At 47.1% G+C, this 22,478-nt stretch overlaps 1 protein-coding gene across 1 annotated transcript; it reads left to right on the forward strand.

The window, feature by feature from the left end:
• Positions 1 to 11,720: 11,720 nt before the first annotated feature.
• LOC114698341 (acyl-coenzyme A thioesterase 1-like) lies at positions 11,721 to 20,640 on the forward strand. Its single transcript, XM_028876986.2, is given in 4 exon segments — positions 11,721 to 11,961; positions 11,964 to 12,203; positions 17,205 to 17,407; positions 19,755 to 20,640. Coding segments are annotated over 4 exon segments (1,236 nt in total). The 5' UTR covers positions 11,721 to 11,747; the 3' UTR covers positions 20,334 to 20,640.
• The last annotated feature ends 1,838 nt before the right edge of the window (positions 20,641 to 22,478 follow it).

Genomic DNA, 22,478 nt, shown 5'->3' on the forward strand with positions numbered 1-22,478 from the left:
TAAGTCACCCCAGAGTGTCTGGGAGGAGAGGCTGGAGCAGGTGGAGGTCACCAGAGCTTCTGAGGGGCTGGTACCGAGAAGAGGCCCAGTGACTTTGTGGGATATCCAGTGCCACACACAGCCTGACTCCCTCCTGGGGCTCTAGACGGCATGGACCACTAGGATGAAGATGGAAGGACAGACTGACAAGGCTGAGTTAGGAGAGAAAGTCTTCCAGGGCTCTCTCCTGGAATGGGAATTAGGAACCTGGTTACTGTTTGATGAGACGGTGGAGGTCACCAGGAGCCTGATTCTGGGAGATGTGAGAAAAGCTGCAGTCAGGGAGTCAGGAATGATCCAAGGAGGCCTCTAAGTCAGCTTGAGGTGGGCTGTCCATTGTGCGGTTTACTCTTCACTAAAATGAAGAGAACTGATATTCCATTCCCCACAAAGATTGGTGTACGCCAGCGTTCCGCTCTGTTCCTGAAACAAATGCTTGACCCCGTTACCTGGTCAGACGTCCTCGTGATTTCCTAACATTACATCAGTGAAAAAAGTCACCAGTGCGGCACCTGATAGAGTTACTCTTCCCCAACCTTCTGGGTAAGTTAGAAGTAGGGCAAAGTTCATGGCAAGCTCTCAACTGGGTAACTTCTGTTCAAGGCTCTGGGAAGTGAGCCAACAGCAGGATCAGCAGGATAATGTCTTCGTACCCAGGCAGCCAGTGGCTGTGTGGGAAATCCTATCTTCCATTTAAGCTAACCTCTCTGAATGGCGGTGTCCCCCTTTAAGGACAAAGGATGCAAAGAGAGGACCTCAATGCCTTACTTCCCATGTTCCAAGTCTTAGCTGTTATCTTAGTTAGGGTTTCTATTGCTGTGAAAAGACACCATGACCATGGCAACTCTTATAAAGAAAACATTTATTTAGAGTGGTTCACTTACAGTTTCAGAGGTTCAGTCCATTCTCATCACGAGGGGGAGCATGGGGGCGTGAAGGCAGATGTGGTGCTGTAGCTGTAGCTGAGAGTCCTACATTGTACAGGCAACAGGAAGTCGACTGAGACACTGGGAAAATACTGAGTATAGGAGACATCAAAGTCTGCCCTCACAGTGACACACTCCTTCCAACAAGGCCATACCCATTCCAACAAAGCCACACCTCCTGATCATGCCACTCCCTTTGGGGGCCATTTAATTCAAACCACCATAGCTGTCAACCCATTTCCAGGGAGGACAGCTAGGGGAAGTCTGAGGTCCTAAGCAGATGTCTTCACCTGTTATAACAGTGGCGGAGGGTGGGGTGGGGTGGGGAGGATATGCTTGTGGACAACAGCTACACAGGTCCTCTGTGTGGGCTTTGTCAGCAAGCACATCACTGTCAGATTGCCCATTTCTAGGAAGATTAGAGATAAGGGCCATGGAAGGGGGTGAAGCTGATAATACAACATAGAGGGATTCTTTTCTGGTTCCAAATTGTTGTTCAAATCTTAGATGGGGCTTGGGGGATTTAGCTCAGTGGTAGAGCGCTTGCCTGGCAAGCACAAGGCCCTGGGTTCGGTCCTCAGCTCTGAAAAGAAAAAAAAAATCTTAGATGGTCTTTTAATAAAAAAACCCAGATTTCATGGTGAAAGTTGAAAGATCAGAGAAGCGGAACAGCCAGCCACTAGTTCTTACCTCTACAAAATCCTCAGCCTAAAGAGAGTGAGTTCCTGTTTCCTCATGCCTTATATACCTTTCTTTGCCCTGCCATATTACTTCCTGGGATTAAACGTGTGTGCTTCCCAAGCAAAAGCATGAGATCTCAAGTACTGGGATTAAAGGTGTGTGCCACCACTGCCTGACCTCTATGTCTACTCTAGTGGCTGGCTCTGTCCTCTGATCCTCATGCTGTGGATATCGCTCTATATAAATAAAACACTGATTGGCCAGTGGCCAGGCACGAAGTATAGGCGGGACAAGCAGAGAAGAGAATTCTGGGAAGTGGAAGGCTGAGAGAGAGAGACACTGCCAGCTGCCACCATGACAAGCAGCCTGTGAAGATGCCGGTAAGCTACGAGCCACGTGGCAAGGTATAGAGTAATAGAAATGGGCTAAATATAAGAGTAAGAGCTAGACAATGATAGGCCTGAGCTAATGGTCAAGCAGTTTAAATAATATAAGAGTCTGTGTGTTTATTTTATAAGTGGGCTCTGGGACTGGCGGGAGTTGGCGGGAGCTGGAGAGAAATTCTCCAGCTACAAATGGTGCCCCATGTTGGGCTCCAGATATTGGTGAAATTATTAAGGCCACTCCACGTAGTTAAAAGGGAGATTATTTAATGGTGTAACTTACAAATAAAAGGATAGGTAGGTTGCAGGTTCTGTGAAAGACGCAGTGCAGTCCGGTGGTGTTTTCTGGAGAACTCTCCTTAGTCTACCTCTAGCTTCCACTGTCCAAGCAGGAAGAGAGTGCGGTGCATTCCGATCTGGTCTTCAGGGCCCTCCCTAGGCCCCACCTTGTAGGTGTGGTAGTTAACGAAGCCTCATTGGGGGTGGGAACTTCCAGACCAAAGCTGGAATGGCTACCCACTACATCCTCAGGCAAGTTTATTAGGGTACACAATAGGCTACCATATAAGGCACCTTAGAGGCAGGTGGGAAATCCAAGCAGATATATGGAGAAAAGAAAGGAGAGGAGAGGGAGACACCAGCTGCTGCCAAAGAAGCAGCAAGATGCCAGCAGACCGGTAATGCCACAGCCACGTGGCAACTTACAGATTAATAGAAATGGGTTAAGTTATAAGAGATAGCTAGCAAGAAGCCTGCCAAAGGCCATGCAATTGGTAATTAATATAAGCCTCTGAATGACTGTTTTATAAATGGCTGTGGAGCTGCGGGGATGGGTGGGATCCGGAGAAACCTTCCAGCTACACCAAATGCCACCTTGACCTGGGAACCTTTGTCTTTCCCTAGCTTTGAGAATCCTTCCTCTATTGTTTCATTGAATCAATTTTCTATGACCTCAGCCTTTCATTCTTCCTTGGGTATGCCAATCAGTCATACATTCAATTGATCACTTCAGGGTTTTACTCTTATTATTTATTATTGTGTATATATGTGTATGGCATGCATATGTAATTTGGGCACACATGCCATGACGCTGTATATGAAGGTTAGAAGACGATTTTTGGGGCTTGTTCTCCCCCTCCACTGTGGATTCAGGGATTGAACTCAGGTCACCAGGCTTGTGCAGCCAATGCTTTACCTTAGCCTTCTAGTTAGCACTATTTATTTTCTTGAGACAGGGTTTCACTCTATATCAGAGCTGGTTTAAAATGCCCCATACAGCATAGGCTGGCCTTGAACTTACAGAAATCCTCCTAACTCAGCCTCCCAAGTTCTAGGATTACAAAAGTAACCTACCACAAGATGCCAGACATTCGCCATGTAGTGCAATCCCAAAGATCCTGAATATTCTCTTGCTGCTTTCTCGTTTTTCTTTTGTTTTTGTTGAATGTAATATTTTCGAGGCCCCTCTACAAGCTCAGATAGTCTTTCTTCCTCTAAATCTGGTTTGTTGTTGTTAGAACTTTCAACTAAGTTATTCTCTTATCCGACTTGCTGAACATTTCCTTTCCCAGACAATGAAAGAGCATTTAATTCTTCACTAGGGAAGGGCCAAGTCACAGTTAAAGCCATTAGACTGACACATATTTTAGAGCATGAACCATAAGCCTGTAAGGCATTTTCTTAATTAGTGATCAATGAGGGAGGGCCCAGCCCACTGTGGGTGGTGCCATCCCTGGACTGGTGGTCCTGGGTTCTATAACAAAGCAAGCTTAGCTGGGTGATGGTGGCGCATGCCTTTAATCCTGCTGCAAGCCGCAGGAAAAAATAATGTAATTCAGTTACTATCACAAAAGCTACTACTTGGAAAAGTCAAGGACTTCTCCAAAGGTCAAGCCATGGCTTAAGAAGTCTTGGTGATATTTTTGCTTTTATATATATATATATTAGCTGGTTCCTAAAATGATTTTCTTATGTGCTTCCAAGAACTCCTAACAGTGTATTTATCTAAAATGCCTATCAAGCATCCAAGGCCATACGAAACAACACCTGTCTCCTAGGTCAGGCGGATAGCTTTATTTCTTGTGCAATTTAGGGTGAGACCTTCCTTTCTTATACAACCTTACTAATAGACCCCTAAGTTCTTACCTAACCACTTCTAGGAATGTAGACTGAGCACACAGACCCCCTTTGTGATTTACTACCCGGTCATTAGCACTCAGTTGACCTCCTCTTTGACCTCTCCCATTTTGGATTGTAAAAGAAAGCCTGGTGGTCACTGCCGGAGGAAAATTCTTACCTTTATGACCCCGTAGAATTCAAGCCTGGTGACCTTGCTCGACCAGGAGCTTGCTATTGCTTGGGTTTGTAACTGGATTCCTGGGAGACTTAGGAGGAACGTGGAGAACTTAGAGATGGAGAATGAAGAGGAATAAGGAGGATTTGGACCAGAGAGAACATGTGGATGAGATGGAATATGAGGAAGAGTCAGATGGGGAAGTACTAGCTGTATAAGAACAAGATGAAAAGGACCTAGATGAGGCAGAATTAAGATAGAATTTAGAGGGAGCAGTAGATAAATATAGAGAGAAATCAGGCAAGAAAGGAGCTAGGCACGAGAACAGAACTGAAGCTGTGTAGAGAGAGTACCATCACAAAATAATAAAGTGTATGGACTTAGGAGTTTCCTGTACATAGATTCATTTCTTTTCATCAAAGATTAATTATCAGCTGGTTATAGATTCTGCCCGGACCCTGGAAGGGGACTATTGAGGGGCTGGACCCCCATAGTCTCCAATATAATCCCAGCACTTGGGAGGCAGAGGCAGGCAGATCTCTGAGTTTGAGGCCAGCCTGATCTACAGAGCGAGATCCAGCATAGCCAAGGCTACACAGAGAAACTCTGTCTTGAAAAGAAAGAAAGATAGAAGAGAAAGAAAGAAAGAAAGAAAGAAAGAAAGAAAGAAAGAAAGAAAGAAAGGAAGAAATGAAGGAAGAAATGAAGGAAGAAATGAAGACATGGGGATTTATGAACCCCCAAAATATGACGGACTATTGACGGGCTCAGTCTTCTGCAGGGCTTGTGTGGCCATGACTATGAGTTCTTGGCACAACACCCATGTCGTATCCAGAGGCCAGCCTTTCACAGAACTCCGTTCCAACTCCGCGTCTTGTTTCTTCTGGCCCTCCTCCGTGATGTCCCCTGAGCCTGGAAGAGACTTATACAGATGGCCAGTTTAGGGCTGAGCACTCCACGGTCATTATCTCAGCTCTCTAGCCAGCTGTGAATCTTTTTTTTTTTTTTTTTTTTTTTTTTTTTTGGAGACAGGGTTTCTCTGTGTAGTCTTGGTGCCTGTCCTGGATCTTGCTCTATAGATCGAACTCACAGAGATCTGCCTGCCTCTGCCTCCCGAGTGCTGGGATTAAAGGCATGTGCCACCACCGCCCGGCTCAGGTGTGAATCTTTGAATGAACTCTCATCCACTACAAACAGACACTTCTCTGTCCAAGCCTGAGAGTAGCACCAATCTACAGATAGAAACAAAAATATTCAGAAGGTGTTTAACATCATGGCCATATAGCAAAACAATAGTAGTAGTTTTTCCCCAGGGCTTACGACCTCCCCAGTCATGGACTCTGGACTGAGTTTATAGTACCTGCCACGAATTCCTCCTGTGGGGGCAGGCCTAAAACCCAATCAGAAAGCAGATAGTTATTCTCATGATAGTCATGCCATAATGGCTTCAGTGACCCCATCTTGCCCGACAAGTTGACCATGTGGCTTGCAGGGTTCACAGGTATGTAGACTATTGATGCCTTTTCTCTCCAAACAGCCCATATCGTACTTTACAACACCTTGGATACTAGACAGCATTGAAGAAACTCCCAGCCCAGTCCCAGCTAGGTTTCTACATGTCCTGCTACCAAACTGTGTGGAGTCTTCAGCAGTACCATCTAGTTCTGGTCGAAATCAAGAGCGATGGCCACAGCCTGTGTTATTTTGGGGGCCTCTGTGACCTCTGCGGCCAACATGTCATAAGGAGGTATTGTAGATTTGGCATTGGGGTTTTTATTATGGTTTCTAAAAGCAACTTTATCCACTCATACAGGTTACCTCCCTTCAGACCCTTGTTAAGAACATATATTTTAATATCGACTTACGAAATAGCTTTCCGTGTGGCTTTATCATATATCATTAGTTTTGGTGAGCTCCCCCTTTACTCCCTCTTCTCCCCACTCTCCCTACCCCCATCCCTACATCTTTCCACCCCCAGTAAGTGCCCCCTCCACTTTGGTATCCCGAATGTTCTACCATCTTCTTCCGCTAAAGCCACTTCTGCCAAGCCTTAATGGCCGTTTTCTAGCTTCCCGGCCTCCACAAGCTCCTCCAAGTTGAACACAGAAATATAAAGATTCAAAGCCAAGGTTCCACCTATGAGAAAGAATATGTGGCATTTGCCTTTCTGGGCCTGGGTTACCCTACTCAGTATAATATTTTCTAGACAGGGAGGTGGGAAGGAGACAGTAAAAAGATGTACTCTTCAAACACATGGCTCCACTTCCTTCAAGTAAGCTCCATACCTAACAGTTCATTCACCTAAGAATTCATCAATGAGTTAATTCATTGAGGTTAGATCCCTCATGACTCACTCACTTCTCAGTAACACCATCAGCACATGTTGCCATTTTGGGGAACACCTTAAGAGAAGGTGAGTCTGAACTATAGTAATAGTAGGACCTCAAGACTCACTCTGACCAGTAGATGGATATTTAGAATGCAAAATAAAATAGAACTAAGACTCATCAGTTAAATTATATTATTGGCCAAATGGATTTAGCAGGTGTACAGAACACTTCATCCTGCATCAAACCAAGGACCAAGTCTTACATGTGCTTAAACTCGCCCTTTAGTACAGCCTGGTCTACAAATCAACTTCCAGGACAGCCAGGACTGTTACACAGAGAAACCTTGTCTTGGTGGGGGTGCGGTGGGGGGTGGGGGTCGTCCAAGTTCATCCTTGGTTACATAGTAAGTTTGAGGAGAGCCTGGGTTACTTGAGACTCTGCCTCCTCCTCCTCAAAAAAAAAAAAAAAAAAAAATCCAAGCAAACATACACTCACAAACAAGTGTAACAAAGGACGAACTAAACTCAAAATCAGTAGGATCAGAACAGAAATAAAGAAGACTAAAAACAAAACAAAACAAAAAACAAAAAACAAAACAGTTGGGGCTGGAGAGTTGGCTCAGAGGTTAAAAGCACTGACTGTTCTTCCAGAGGTCCTGAGTTCAATTCCCAGCAACCACATGGTGGCTCATAGCCATCTATGATGAGATCTGGCCCCCTCTTCTGGCCTGCAGACATACATGCAGGCAGAACACTATACATGGTGGATAAATGAATCTTTTTTTTTTTTTTTAAAGATTTATTTATTTATTATGTATACAGTGTTGTGCTTGCATATATCCCTTCAGGCCAGAAGAGGGCACCAGATCTCATTATAGATGGTTGTGAGCCACCATGTGGTTGCTGGGAATTGAACTCAGGACCTCTGGAAGAACAGCCAGTGCTCTTAACCTCTGAGCCATCTCTCCAGCCCTGTGAATCTTTTTTTTTAAAAAAAAGAAAATCTAGAGGAAATGGGAAAATTCCTGGGCACAGATGGCCTCTCAAAATTAAACCAGGAGACCACAAAACCTAATAGTCAGCAAGTAACGCGATTGAATCAGTCTTCCACCAAAGAGAAGTCGGGCAGTGTGGCTTCCTGATGCACTGTGCCAACATTTTAAGGGAGAATGAGTGTTGATCCTAATTTTTCACACAGAGCAGCATTTTGCTGTTACCCAAACCTGCAAAGACAAAAGTGAAAGATAGAAGGAAGGAAGAAAGGAAGGAAGGAAGGAAGGAAGGAAGGGAAAGAAAACTACAAACCAGGGCATTGAGCCTTTGACCTTTCTCTAGCTGTGACCCGCTTCTACCCTCAGAAGGGCTCCCTGCCCCCAATAAACTATGTTAGCAGAACGAGGAGGAGGAGCAAGAGGAGAAGGGGAGGAGAGGAAGGCTTGCTTTCATTCCAGGGATGCAAGGATGGTCAAATGCAGGAGAATTATTGGATATGACAAACAGAGTCAGGGGTAGAAATGGCACCTTCCTTTTTCTAGACACAAACGTCATCCCTTGGCGAAGAAAATGCGATTCTGTGCTAGAAAATCCTAAGGGCCAGTGTAAGACTCTCAAACCAATAAAAATTTCAGCAGAGCAGCAAGATATAAAAAGAAGACGCAAAAATCAGTACTGTTCCTTTTTTGATACAAGGTCTCAACCAGGTAATTCAGGCTAGCCCCAAACTTTTTGTTTGTTTGTTTGTTTTGTTTTTCAAGACAAGGATTCTCTCTAGCTTTGGAGCCTGTCCTGGATCTCACTCTGTAGACCAGGCTAGCCTCGAACTCACAGAGATCTGCCTGTCTCTGCCTCCCAAGTGCTGGGATCAAAGGCGTGCGCCACCACCGCCCGGCTTAGCCCCAAACTTTTAATCTTCCCGCCTCCTCTCCTTTGCACTGTGATTACAGCTGTGCTCCGTCCTGCCCACCAGCCAGTAGCTTTTTCATACATCGATAATGAGATTACTGGGAGAAAAATGAGGAAACTAGCCCATTCATCAAGTAGTGAGAATGACCCAGGTGTAAAGCTAAGCAACAGGAGGAGAGGCTTCTGCAATCATCATTACAAAACACACTGAAGGTGAAAGCGGAGGACCCAGGAAGACAGTATGTTAACGGGTTCCGAGAGTTACTGTTGCGACAATAGCTGGTGCAGAAAGAACTCTACAGATTCAGTGCCATCTGCATCAAATGACGACTCTGTTCATACAACTAGAAAAAAAACAATCCTAAAACCCATAGAGGAGCACAAAAGGTCCCAAATAGCCAAAACAATAATGAACAAAAGGTAAGCTGAGCAGCAATGCAATACATGATTATAAGACATATTGTGGAGGGGCTGATGAGCTCAAGGGCACCAGAAACTCTTCCAGAGGACCTGGGTTTGAGTCCCAGCACCCGCAAGGCAGCTCATAATCATACACATCTGTAACTCCAGTTGTGGAGGATCCAAGGCCCTCTTCTGGCTTCCTCAGGCCCCAGGTATGCACGTGGTCCTCAGACATAGATGCAGGCAAGACAGTCACACACATGAAAAATCAGCCAAACAAACAAACCCCCCCCCCAAACACATAACACATATTTAAAAATAGACATACTATGGAGTCACAGTACCAAGGCAGCATGGTGCTGACATACACTCAGGCCGATGGAACAGGAGCCAATGCAGATGTTCATCCAAAAACAGATTCCTGGGGCTGAGAGATAGCTCAGAGGTTAAGTCCATGAGTTAAGTTCCCAGCAACCACATGGTGGCTCACAGCCAACTGCAATAAGATCTGGTGCCCTCTTCTGGCCTACAGGGATACATGCAGCCAGAACATTGTATACATAATAAGTAAAAAACAAACAAAAAACCAGATTCCTACCATTTCAATCCAACATCTGCTATTGCTCCTACTAGTGTGCTCTCTCTGGTCTCCGTACGGTTTTCTACAGCCGTTTGCCTCACGTGGCAGTCAGTATTTTACCTGATAGTTCAGCCTCAAGAAATTTCAACTCACTGCCAGGTAATGACGCTGCATCCCTGTAATCCCAGCACATGGGGAACACAGGCTGGAGGCTCGGGAGCCCGAAGTTACGTCTGCATGTATAACTAGCAGCTCCAGCTAGCTGAGAGAGACAGAGATAGATAAGAGAGATGTCGATTTCACATCTCCTCACATTTATCATAATCTGTCCACGTGAGACATAAACAAGTGTCTTAAACCCAGTTCGGCATAGGGATGGGGTTGACCCAGATGCCACAATTTCTACAGTTCAGCATTTCCATATCGGACTCAGAACTGAAAGCCAGTGTCACTTAATCATGGACAAAATCAGGGGACTACGAAGGGAAATCTGTCAGGGAGTGTCCTTAATCTGAGATAGAGAAATTCAGCACTTGGTCAGGCAAAGGGTGTTATCTTTCCAATGACGTCCTAACCCTAAAGTGGACAGAAAACAACGCTTCTGTTTGAATTCTGGAGACAGCATGTCTTATATGTGGGTAGTAAGCACAGCTGCTTCCAGCCAGTGAGCTGCACTAGAATTACTATAGTTTACCTGACCTGTCCTGGGCACAGAGAACATTCAGTGGCAGCTAACATCCTTACAGATACGGTAGTCTCGACCCTGGGCCTGCCAAGCAACTACATCTTCCAGCTTTGGGGAATAGAACCTCCCACTGAAGCTGCTTTCAGTAGCCAGTCCCAGGCCACTGGTCCCCCCTCCCCCTCCCCGCGTGTCCCTCCTCCATTTGTGTGTGTCTTCACACCCCTTGGGCATCATGGGAGGGGAAGAGAATCTGCTTTTTCCATTCTGCCTGCACATTTTAAATTCTATGTTGGAGGCTGGGATAGCCAGGCAAGGTTTTTGTCCCGTCCCACCCCTCATGCTAAGTGTTCCCAGAATGAGAGGCCACTGTCAGGTAGACAAGGTATTCCAAATACCCGGCAGCAATTGCTTCATCAGCAGGAACGAGGAGAAAGGTCACAAAAACCGGAACCTGGGGTCCAACGTGATAGCTTCTTTTTCAGTTTGCAAATATTTATTGAGCTTCTGTTTGTCGGATACTTTCCACCTGCATGCCCTTGCTTCTCCACGCTGCTCACCATTCAGGTATGCCAGGCTGAGCTGCAGAGCGGGGTGCAGCCAAGCAGAGGCACTAACTGGCAAGATACCAACAAAAGGAGAATGAAATCAAAGTATTCCATCTACCCACACCTTTGCACCATCCAAGGTCACTTGCCTTTCGCTCAGAGGGCTGCCGCTCTTGTCAGACAACCCTCTTAACTTTACGTCGGGGACCACAGTTCCGGACCAAACACGGCGGTGTCTTTTTTTGCCCAATCTTCCCATGCCTCTGTAAAAAAAAAAAAAACCGTAATCCCTTTGTGAAACTTCCTCCTATTGCCAAGTTTGGTGGACCACTTGCTTCTGGCTAGAACCCAGACTGAAAGAAACACGGTGGTAGAAATCCAAATTGGCACGGATAGCGGTTAGATATAGGGGGTTGGGGGGGCACGACGACACAGGAAGTGAGATCCTTCGCCAAGTGAAGCCCAGGGTATCAGCAGTGCATCGTCTTCTTATTTAATACTCCTAGCAAGCCTTTCAGATAAGGGAAATGCATCCAGAAAACTGTGTGCCTTTCTAAAGGTCCTCAATATCTAAGAACAGTCGGACTCCAGAAACACTGAGCTGCCCTGGAGAAAGATGTAGAGACCAAGAAATTTCGAGGGAAATTCTTGGTCAGAGACTGAGGGTTAAGAGGGGACTGGACCATGCCTGTTCCTGGGGAACCACCTGAATTCCAGTGTGGGGTTGCAGCTTCTAATCTTTTCAGCCTCGGCTGTCATTGTGCTTTGACTTAGACACACTTTGTGGCTTCCCGGCGAGAGTCTTTGTTCTTAGCAAACATTCCCCTTCTCAATGGGAAGTCTAGGATTTGCACAAAGAAGTCTCACAGATCGTCTCACAGGCTGTGTCCGAGGCCAACCAATGGGAGTGGAGCGAGTCGTCCCGCCCGCGACTACTACTCCAGGAGTCCCAGTCCACCCGCCCCATCTGGTCCAGCTCGAGATGGCCGCGACGCTGAGCCTGGAGCCCGCGGGCCGCAGCTGCTGGGACGAGCCGCTGAGCATCGCCGTGAGCGGCCTGGCCCCCGAGCAGCCCGTCACGCTGCGCGCCGCCCTGCGCGACGAGAAAGGCGCGCGCTTCCGCGCCCACGCGCGCTACCGCGCCGACGCCCACGGCCGCCTGGACCTGGCGCGCGCGCCCGCGCTGGGCGGCAGCTTCGCGGGCTCGAGCCCATGGGGCTGCTCTGGGCCCTGGAGCCCGAGCGGCCTTTCTGGCGCCTGGTCAAGCGCGACGTGCGGACGCCCTTCGTGGTGGAGCTGGAGGTGCTGGACGGCCACGAGCCCGACGGCGGGCGGCTGCTGGCGCGGGCGGTGCACGAGCGTCACTTCATGGCTCCCGGGGTGCGGCGCGTGCCCGTGCGCGAGGGCCGTGTGCGCGCCACGCTCTTCCTGCCCCCAGGTGAGCAGCCCCCCACCTCTTTGCTCAAAGTTCCTCTGTGATTTGAAGTGAAGAGAAAGTAGCTCCGATAACCCAGGACTCACAGGGAAAGAGACTGGACTGGACTGGAAGGAGCCTGTTGTGATGATGCTCTTTCCCTGAAGCTGGTCCTTCTTTCCCCTGCTAAATTACAAGACCTTTTAAAGAAAGGACAAGACACTTGTTATATAAAATTAGAACTAGTGGTAATAAATGGGGCGGTGGTGGCACATGCCTTTAATCCCAACTCTTGGGAGGCAGAGGCGGACCGATCTTTAAATTCGAGGCAACCTTGGTCTACAGAGTGTGTTGTAGGACAGACAGGGATACACAGAGAAACCCTATCTCAAAAACCATAGTGATCTTTAACTATTCTTTTAAATGTTAAATCTGTTTTGAGCTGTGCATCATAGTCTGACTGGTTAGGACACCAAAGCAAAAGGCTGTCTTGAGCTTTGGAGCTCAGGCCAGTCTGGTCAACATAGCAAAACCCCTTTTCTTTCTTTCTTTCTTTCTTTCTTTCTTTTTTTTTCTTTTTTCTTTCTTTTTCTTTCTTTCTTTTTTCTTTCTTTTTTTTTTTTTTGGATTTTCGAGACAGGGTTTCTCTGCCTTTTCCTGGAACTCACTTGGTAGTCCAGGCTGGCCTCGAACTCACAGAGATCCGCCTGCTCTGCCTCCCGAGTGCTGGGATTAAAGGCGTGCGCCACCACCACCTGGCGCAAAAACCCTTTTCAATACAAGGGACCTTTCTCTTTCTCTTTTCTTTTCTTCTTCCTTCCTCCCTCTTTTCCTCCCTCCCTCCCTCCCTCTCTTTCTTTCTTTTTTTTTTTTTTTTTCAAGACAGGGTTTGTCTGTGTAGCTCTAGTTGTCCTAGAACTCGCTCTGTAGACCAGGCTGGCCTCAGACTCACAGCGATCCACCTGCCTCTGCCTCCTGGGTGCTGGGATTAAAGGTGCGCGCCATTCCTGCCCGGCCAAGGCATGTTTCTTGTTTCTATTGTTTTTCTTTCCATTCCCACACTACATTAAGATTTATGTCAACTAGCAGTTGAAGTAGAGAGAGACCTTTTTCTGTCAACTGGCACTCTGAGATCATTGCATAGTCTTACATAAAAAGGATGCTTACTTGGCCTCTTTAGTAACCAACAAAACACAAAATAAAACTACGGACTATATGGCATAGCTTCAAGAGAAACAAAGCTTTCAAAGCCTAACATTTCCAGTTAATGTTAAGTGCTTGGAGGAAAGGTCACTCAGTACCTTTAGAAAGAGTGGGAGTGTTCATCTTTTTCTATTTTTTTTTTTTTTTTTTTTTTGAAAGGTGTGTAGCTTGTTCGAACTCATGTATGTCTCAAGAATGTCTCTGCTCGAGTGTATTCGTGGACAGGGCAACTAGTTTTTAGCTAGGTAGATTAATGAGTAATTCTGCAATTTTGTGACATGTGCACACCAGAAAACTTATTGCTTGGAAATAGTCCAAATGACCCCCAGTAATGGAGTTGATAAATAAATGGAGGCACATTTCTAGAAGTCAAAAGAATTGACCCACAGCTACCAGCTTCTTGTGTTTAACCCAAAATGAAATCATAGGTAAGACAAGCTCTCCAATCGCTGGTCATTCCCCCGGTGTTCACAGCAGGAGGCCACAGCAGTGGGAAGCAGTGGCATCCTCTTGTGTCACAGTCCTGCAGGCCTTGGGTATCAGGTCCCTTTGCTTCTGGCCAAGGCCAATGCTACCTCCTGAGGGGCAAGACCCTGAACCTCTGTAGGCTGACAGCACTGACACCCCACCCCCAAGCTTTTGTTCTTTGGTCTCGGCTCACTACTCTCTCTTGTTATCTCTCTATGTCCGCTTTCCTTCTTTCCCTGGCTACTCTTAAATTGTTTGGTGGCTTCTTCGGCCAGCTGCCTGAGCCCTCTCCCCAGCACGGTGACTGCTGCCATGGCAACTCAGGAAGCCTGCCCTTGCCAGAGTTATGCTCGGAGGATGGAGCTCCAGGCTGACACACTTGCCAGCTGCTTGGAAGTTGGGGTGTCCATTCAGGAACTGAGGGCCAGGGTGCTGGGCACACACCACCACACAGGACTGCCGGGGGCGTGAGAGTGGCAGCCTACCACTTTTACAACTTGCTAAGTGCTGAGCTGTCCCAACCTCTGCTCTTCGCTGGCTTGGCCTCCCTTCAGAGAAGCCTTTGCCTAATGTTGCTGCACCGGGGAGCGGGAGGGGGGGAGGGGGAACAGCATTAGAAAGAGCGTCTCTCAGAGGGCTTGCTGAATAGCCTGCTTACACTGTTAGAGAAGGATCATTTGACCAGTTGCAGCCTAGCCGATCACAGTCACTGAGATTTGTGTTTTAGACCAAACACAGATTTGCCTTCAGGTACAACTGCCAGACTATTAGGGGAAATGCCCCCCCTCTACACACACACCAGGGTGGAAATGATTATAACAAAAAGTCTGGTACAAGTTGTTTCAAAGGGCCCTGGCCACAGCTACACCTTCTTGTGTGTTGTTGGTGTTTTTTTTTTTTGTTGTTGTTGTTGTTTTTTACTTTTTGCTCTTTGTGGGGCCCAACACCCAGCTCCCAAATAAATACACAGAGTTTTATTCTTACTTATGAATGCCAGGCCTTAGCTTGGCTTGTTTCTAGGCAGCTTTTCTCAACTTAAATTATCCTATCTTTTGCCTCTAGAGGGCTTTTGCCTTTCTCTATCCCTTTCTTTACTTCTTCCTCTCTGGCTTGCTGTGTAGCTGGGTGGCTGGATCCTGGAGTCCTCCTCTCCTCCTTTTCTCGCTTCTCTGTCTTTTCTTTTTCTCCTATTTATTCTCTCTGCCTGCCAGCCCCGCCTATCCTTTCTCCTGCCTAGCTATTGGCCGTTCAGCTCTTTATTAGACCAATCAGGTGCTTTACACAGGCAAAGTAACAACAGCTTCACAAAGTTAAATAAATGCAACATAAAAGAATGCAACACATCTTTGCATCATTGAACAAATGTTCCCCAGCATAAACAAATGTAACCTGTCTTCTGCAACAATAACGCCCAGCCCTGGTCTTTGTGTGGTCAGTCTCACACAGGGTTCAAGATGGCTGGTGCTGGCACAAGGGTGGGCGGCTGTTAGATCCTTTTGTTCAAGGTGGCCAAGACTTCAAAGAAGAGTTCAGTAGCAGCTGACTAGGGAATCAGATTGCCCTGCCCCCAACATCTTTGATCATTTATAGGAAGATGGACAGCAGCAGGAGAAGAACGTCAGGTTTATATACCTCAACCTCAACACTAACACTGATTTTTAACAAACTTAAACAGTGCTTATCATCTGCCCATGCCCAAGGCACAGGTGGAGTCTCCCATCAGTCTCAGTTCCATTAAGATAAAATTCATGAAGCAGGCAAACTAAAATCTGTGTTTATTTATTTGAGCATGTTGGGGACACATGTGGAAGTCATAGTTTGCAGTTTGTCTGAGTCCTCACTTTCCACCATGTGGGTCCGGGGGATTGTACTTGGGCTGTCAGTTTGACAGCAAGAGCCTTGTTCAATAAAAACCAAATACGTAAGGCACACGTGTAAGAGGTGGTGATACCATCTTATGACATCAGTACATAAAACCCACAGTTATGTCTTTATGCAGAAGAAGGACCAGGCAAAAGTAGGGCTTTCTGGTGCCTGTCAGGTGTTAGCTGAGAGGCTAAATCAGGGTTCTCTAGAGGGCTTGAACTGACAGAGTGAATATATACTGTGAAAAGGGATTCTTAGATGCTGTGGGCTATGTAGTTCAACAATAGCTGTTTACACTGGAGAGGCTGAGACAATAATTGTCATTCCTTACCCCCTGCTGGATGCCTCCGCCTTCCCAATCAGATGAGGAAAGCCTCTAGGATTCCTAGAGAGCCATCCTGGAAGGCCAGAGAATCTGGGTTTCCAGTGTCAGCCAAGGCGGCAGCAATGGGATAGATACACTTACCAGCACACAGAGCAGGCAAACACCTTTGCCTCAGGACTGCTAGGTATCTGGACTGCCAGCAGAAGGTGCTGCCTACCTAGGGGGAGGGTCTTTCCTCCTCTCTTAGTCCTTCCTGGAAATGCCCAGGGGTGTGTCTTATTGATCCCAGATCCAAATCCGTTTGAAATCATGATTAACCTTCACATTGAGTTATTTAAATTGGACATGTGAAAGACTAACCCTCTTCTATAAACGGTGAAAATATTTAGGACACAAAAATCATGCAGAATGAACATGCAGCCTTTTGAGTCTATGTCCGTTCACTCAGCAGGAAGCCTTTGGAATCCATGTGGTCTTCTACCCATCAGGCCTTGCTGTTTCTTCATAATGCTGGGTTCTATGGAGGTAGCACAGTTTGTATCCATTCAGTGGCTGGAGGACTTTGGGTTTGTTTACAGTCTGGAGAGCATGAATGAAGCTGCTGCGAACACTTGACTACTGTGTTGAACTGGGTTCTTGCATGAACACGATTTTCATTTCATCTCTCGTTCATTTCATTCATCCTTCAGAGGGAAATGACTGGGTTATATGACTATGTATAGGTTTAACTGTGAGCCACCGCCCACCGCTTTCTACAGACTTCACCATTGGTTTTGCATGTCACCAGCATCATGTGTTGCGATGTTGGCTGGCATTGTCCAGTTTGGGGAACAGAAGTGGACAGATTTTTATTGTTGTCATTATAAAGGTTGTTTGTGTGTATGTTCTGGGCCATGCATGGTGGCACACATTCCCCCCCCCCCCCCCCCCCGTCTTCTAAATGTCCCCCTAATGTCGTTGCAAACACTTACGGAGCTTTGAGACGTAAGTTATAGAAGGGGATATAGATTTAGCCCAGGCTACTGTCTAGGTGCTTGAGGGACAGGTCCGCCAGTATTTTTCACTGTCTGTTGAAAACCTTATCTTCCTCACATAAGCAACAAATGCTTATTAATGCCACTGCAAACACTTCTTAGTAATGTTTAGTTCTGTTTCTTCCCCAGAACCTGGGCCCTTTCCGGGGATCGTGGACCTTTTCGGAGTTGGAGGTGGCCTTCTGGAGTATCGAGCAAGTCTGCTGGCTGGGAAGGGTTTTGCTGTCATGGCTCTGGCTTATTATAACTACGATGACCTCCCCAAGGGCATGGAAACCATGCGCATGGAGTACTTTGAAGAAGCCGTGAACTACCTGCTTAGCCACCCCGAGGTTAGAGCTCCTCAAGTTTTATTGGCCCCTGTCCTATCTCCTCGTCATGTGTTTGATTTCACAGAATGAGAGAACCGTGTCCCCGTGTCCCGTGTCCCGTGTCCCCGTGTCCCGTGTCCCGTGTCCCGTGTCCCCGTGTCCCGTGTCCCGTGTCCCGTGTCCCCGTGTCCCCGTGTCCCGTGTCCCCGTGTCCCGTGTCCCCGTGTCCCGTGTCCCCGTGTCCCCGTGTTCCGTGTCCCGTGTCCCCGTGCGAGCACTGGGTGAACTTGACAGTCAGCGGCAGGAGACCCGGGTGCTCTGAACTTTCTAGATCAGCACAGCACAGGCTGAGGTGGTAATCCTTGCTTGTGTTATGATTTTATAATCAGAACTTCAAGTGGCTGGAAGCGTTGGCGCTCTTGGAGAAGTGGAGCCCGTGTAGGCTGCGTCTAGAGAGACGTGGGAGACTAGATTTTGCCCATTTCCCACCCCACGGCCTTGGCACTTTCTCCTTGGATAAGTAGATACCCTAGTTTCATCTTTGTTGCTGTAATTAAAAATAGAAATACCCCAACAAAAGCAACTCACTGAGAAAGGGCTTATTTTAACTCACGGTCCCAGCCCGTGTCCATTAAAGTAGGGAAGTCACAGGGGCGGATGCTGGTCATGTCACGCTCATCATCAGGACCAGAGAGCCAAGAGTGCATGCATGCTGATCCTCTGCTCTCTTTTTCCAGTTGTATACAGCCTAGGGTCCAGCTCAAGAAACAGTGCCACCTACGTTCATGGTGTGTAGTCCCACCTCAAGAAATTCCCTTCAGGGGCTGGAGAGATGGTTCAGAGGTTAAGAGCACTGACTGTTCTTCCCGAGGTTCTGAGTTCAATCCCCAGCAACCACATGGTGGCTCACAACCATCTATAGTGGGATCTGGTGCCCTCTTCGGGCACTCAGGTTTGAATGCAGAGCACTTATACATAAAATATAAATTTAAAAAAGAAGAAGAAAGAAATTCCCTTAAAGGCGTGTCTATAAGTCAACCCAGCCTTAGGTTCCTCATGTTAACTCCCTTCCCAGGTGAGTCTAGATTGTGTCAAGTGGACAATTAAAAATTTCATAGTAATTAAAGCATCATTTGATCATGTAATTATTAGAACTTTATATGAGTGGTTTTTTTTTTTAAGTTTTTTTTTTTATGATTTTTATTATGTATACAGAAGAGGGCACCAGATCTCATTACACATGGTTAGGAGCCACCATGTGGGTGCTGGGAATTGAACTCAGGACCTCTGGGAAGAGCAGTCGGTGCTCTTAACCTCTGAGCCATCTCTCCAGCCCCAATTATTAGGACTTTAATGAGGAGTCATATTTAACAGTGGTCAAGGGTACTGTGGCCAAAAAGGAGGGGTAAGGAGGACAAATAGTAGAAGTGAGGAGAGAATGAGAGAGAGAGAGAGAGAGAGAGAGAGAGAGAGAGAGAGAGAGAGAGATATTTCTATGACAGGTCAGCCAAACGATCTTTTGCTTATAGCCCAGAGGACTCTGGGATTCAGGACGGGAGCGGTCCTTGTGGGATGGTGCCAACCCAAACCACCCAGAAGGCACTGAGCAGGAAAGTGCAACAAACGTCTCCCCACGGGTTTCTCAGGGACCCAGGGTAGAGAACAAAGTCATAACTAGTGTGGCCTGGGGCACAGGGCTGTGAGGAAACAGATGAGGCCCAGAGCAGGGAGGACCTCAGGGGTGCCAGCTGAGAGAAGTGGGAAGGAGAGGAGGCCAGAAGTAAGTGTGGGAGGCCAACCCGAGAGAGAGAGAGAGAGTGAGAGAGAGAGAGAGAGAGAGAGAGAGAGAGAGAGAGAGAGAGAACAGCATCCCAAACACAACTGGATTGTGTGGGACACCCGAGAGCGGCCATGGGCACAGGCAGGCTGGGGAGTGAGAAGATGAGAGATTCCCCCTGACAGCTCCTGGTTTCTCACCGCAGCATGGAGAGCTGCAGGTGGAGGGGCAGGTGGGGTCTCAAGAGGCCGAGGAGGTAGGAGAGGCTGTGAGGCGGTCCTTTGGAGACGTGGAAAGGGAAACCCCAGTGCTGTGTGGCCGGACTGGTGGGCCGCGTGGGTGCCGGTGTAAAGATCAGTCAGCAAGAATGTGCGTTTTCCTTAGTTTATTGGGGTCCATTGTCTCCATAGTCTAATGGCAAAGGAGGAATGTAAGTGTCTGTTTAGAGGAGCTTCATTCCTGCTAGAATGGTTTTGACAATAGATAGAGACCAGATGTTGACCCTGGTCCATGGAGCTTTCCAACTGGGTCTACTCGCTGTTCAATACTGTTCCTGGACTAATTCTCTTATTCCTTTTATGTTTTTCTCAGGTAAAAGGTCCAGGAGTTGGGCTGCTTGGCATTTCCAAAGGGGGTGAACTTGGCCTTGCGATGGCCTCCTTCCTGAAGGGCATCAAAGCTGCTGTCATTATTAATGGCTCTGTGGCTGCTGTTGGGAACACCATAAACTACAAGGATGAGGCGATCCCTCCTGTGACTATCCTGAGAAATCAAGTCAGAATGACCAAAGATGGCCTCCAGGATGTTGTGGATGCTCTGCAAAGCCCTTTGGTAGAACAGAAGAGCTTTATCCCCGTGGAAAGGTCAGACACGGCCTTCCTGTTGCTTGTGGGTCAGGATGACCACAACTGGAAGAGCGAGTTCTATGCCAATGAGATCTCCAAACGCTTGCAGGCCCATGGGAAGGAGAAGCCCCAGATCATCTGCTACCCGGAAGCAGGGCATTATATTGAGCCCCCTTACTTCCCCCTGTGCAAGGCGGGCATGCACCTCCTGGTGGGGGCTAACATCGTCTTTGGAGGGGAGCCTAAGCCTCATGCCATGGCCCAGTTGGATGCATGGCAGCAACTCCAGACTTTCTTCCACAAACACTTGGGTGGTAAGAGTTAGGGAGTGACTTCCCAAATACAACCTATTTTCTAATGGCTTTGGGGGAAAAGGTTCAAATACATTGTAAGAATATCAGTTAATATTACTTCATCTGAACATAGTGTTGAATATAGTGCTTATTCAAGGGCTGAAAACGTAGTTCAGTGGTAGAGTACCTGACTGGCTTGTGTAAGTCCCTGGGTTCAATCCCAAGTGCTGTAGGAAATCAGGCAGATGTTATATAGAAACTGTACCTTTTCAAGGAATTGAATCAAAAGAATACCATGAGTAGCCACACTGTTGTGTCATTAAAAATTATGTACTTCAATTCTTGGGCCAATGTTGCTATTATCATCTTCCTTTCAAGAAGTGGGTTTGGGGTGACCTGGGGGCTTCTTTTCAGATGCTTAACACATGTTTGGGCAGCAGTGATAAGAAGGTTTTTGTTGCACACATATCCATCAAGAACATCTGTTTTTTAACAAAAATCTGGACTGTTTGATTTTGTCAATAAAGACCCAGAAGCCAGATGCTGGGGTGAAAACCTGCTAGCTCCGAGAGGCAGAGAAAGCCCCCGGCTGACCTTCCTCCTCTGCCGATGTCCCAGCAAGAGGTCTTTCTCCTCTGCTGTCTCAAACTAAACTCCTCCAACTGGGTGTCCCTCTTTTCTACTTCCTGTGTGTGTCTCCCTCTTACTCCCTATGTTTTTTCCCCCCTGTCAACTGGTTGCTTGCTCTGCTTCTTGACCTCTGGTTGATTTTATCTCATCCTGTTCACAGTATTCAAGCAGACGACATCTGCTCTTGGATTAAAGGCGTGTGCTAGGGCTGAGCCACACTGCCGCTAGAAGCAGGTTTTTCAGTAAATAACGCGATCTCGGGGTTCACAGTGTGGTCAAATAGCCTGCAACGGACATCAATTTTACAAAGCAAACCAACAACGGAAAAGAGTCCCCTTCATATATGAGCTCCATGCCATGACAGCACTTGGGGATGATGAGCATTTAGTCCGGGAAGCAACAGAGCAGCGGGGGAGGAAACAGAGATTCTAGGAATCCCATGTTGTGTCAACCTTCATCCTGTCTGAGAGGCAAGGAAGAGAATGTGTGAAGGAAGCGCTCTCGTCCCCGCACATTTAGTAATCCACCAGTCAACTATTGGTCATATGAGCACAGGAGGAAGGATTTCTTCACCCAGTGCTAGATTCATGGTTGAGCCTTTATAACACAAGACAGGTTGTCAAGAGAAACGCATATAAACTTACTTAACAAAAGCGGAGCCTTCAGAAATGAAGTCTCAAAGCAGTGTGGAAACTTGTGTGTTTCGCTGCTCAGTGTGACGGAAAGGGCATTGCTTAGAAGCATTTTGGGAAGAGGAGCATGACCTGCTGGTGTGAACTGGGAGGTCAGGGACACAGGAAAGTGTGTACTTAGGTTTTAGTGCTGTGACAAAACTCCATGACCAAAAGCAGCCCGGGGAGGAAAGGGTTACTGGGCTTATACTTCCACGGCACTGTTCGTTATCAAAGAAGTCAGGACAGGAGCCCAAGGCAGGAATCTGGCTGGAGGCAGGAACTGAAGCAGAAGCCGTGGGAGGAGCATTGTTACGGAATTGTTCTTCACAGCTCACTCAGCCTGCTTCTTAAACCACCCAGGACCACCTGACCAAGTAGTGGCACTACCCAAAGTGCTGGGCTCCTCCCACATCAGTTATTAATAAAAGAACAATGCTCCCAGACTTGCCTGCAGGCAATCTGTTGCAGGCATTTTCTCAACTGAGGCTCCCTCTTCCCAGATAACCCTGGCTCCTGTCAAACAAAACAAAACCAATAGCCAGCACAGAATGCACACTCAGATTCTTTTCTATTTCCTTGTCTACGTAAGGAGCCTTCCTTCTGTAAACGGATGTTTCTCTCCCATCTACCGATTCCCAAATACATGGCAGCTTCTTCCCATATAAGTGACTTGGAGGCTTAATATTACGTATAAATGCTTGGCCTCTAGCTCAGGCTTATTACTGACTAGCTCTTACACTTCAATTAACCCATAATTCTTACCTATTTTAGCCACATGGCTTGGTACCCTTTCTTAGTACGACATTCTCATCTTGCTTCCTCTGCATCTGGTATCAAATTCACATTAAATAATATTCACTCATGATCTCATTA

Source organism: Peromyscus leucopus, chromosome 14, assembly GCF_004664715.2.
Source record: "Peromyscus leucopus breed LL Stock chromosome 14, UCI_PerLeu_2.1, whole genome shotgun sequence".
Taxonomy (NCBI): domain Eukaryota; kingdom Metazoa; phylum Chordata; class Mammalia; order Rodentia; family Cricetidae; genus Peromyscus; species Peromyscus leucopus.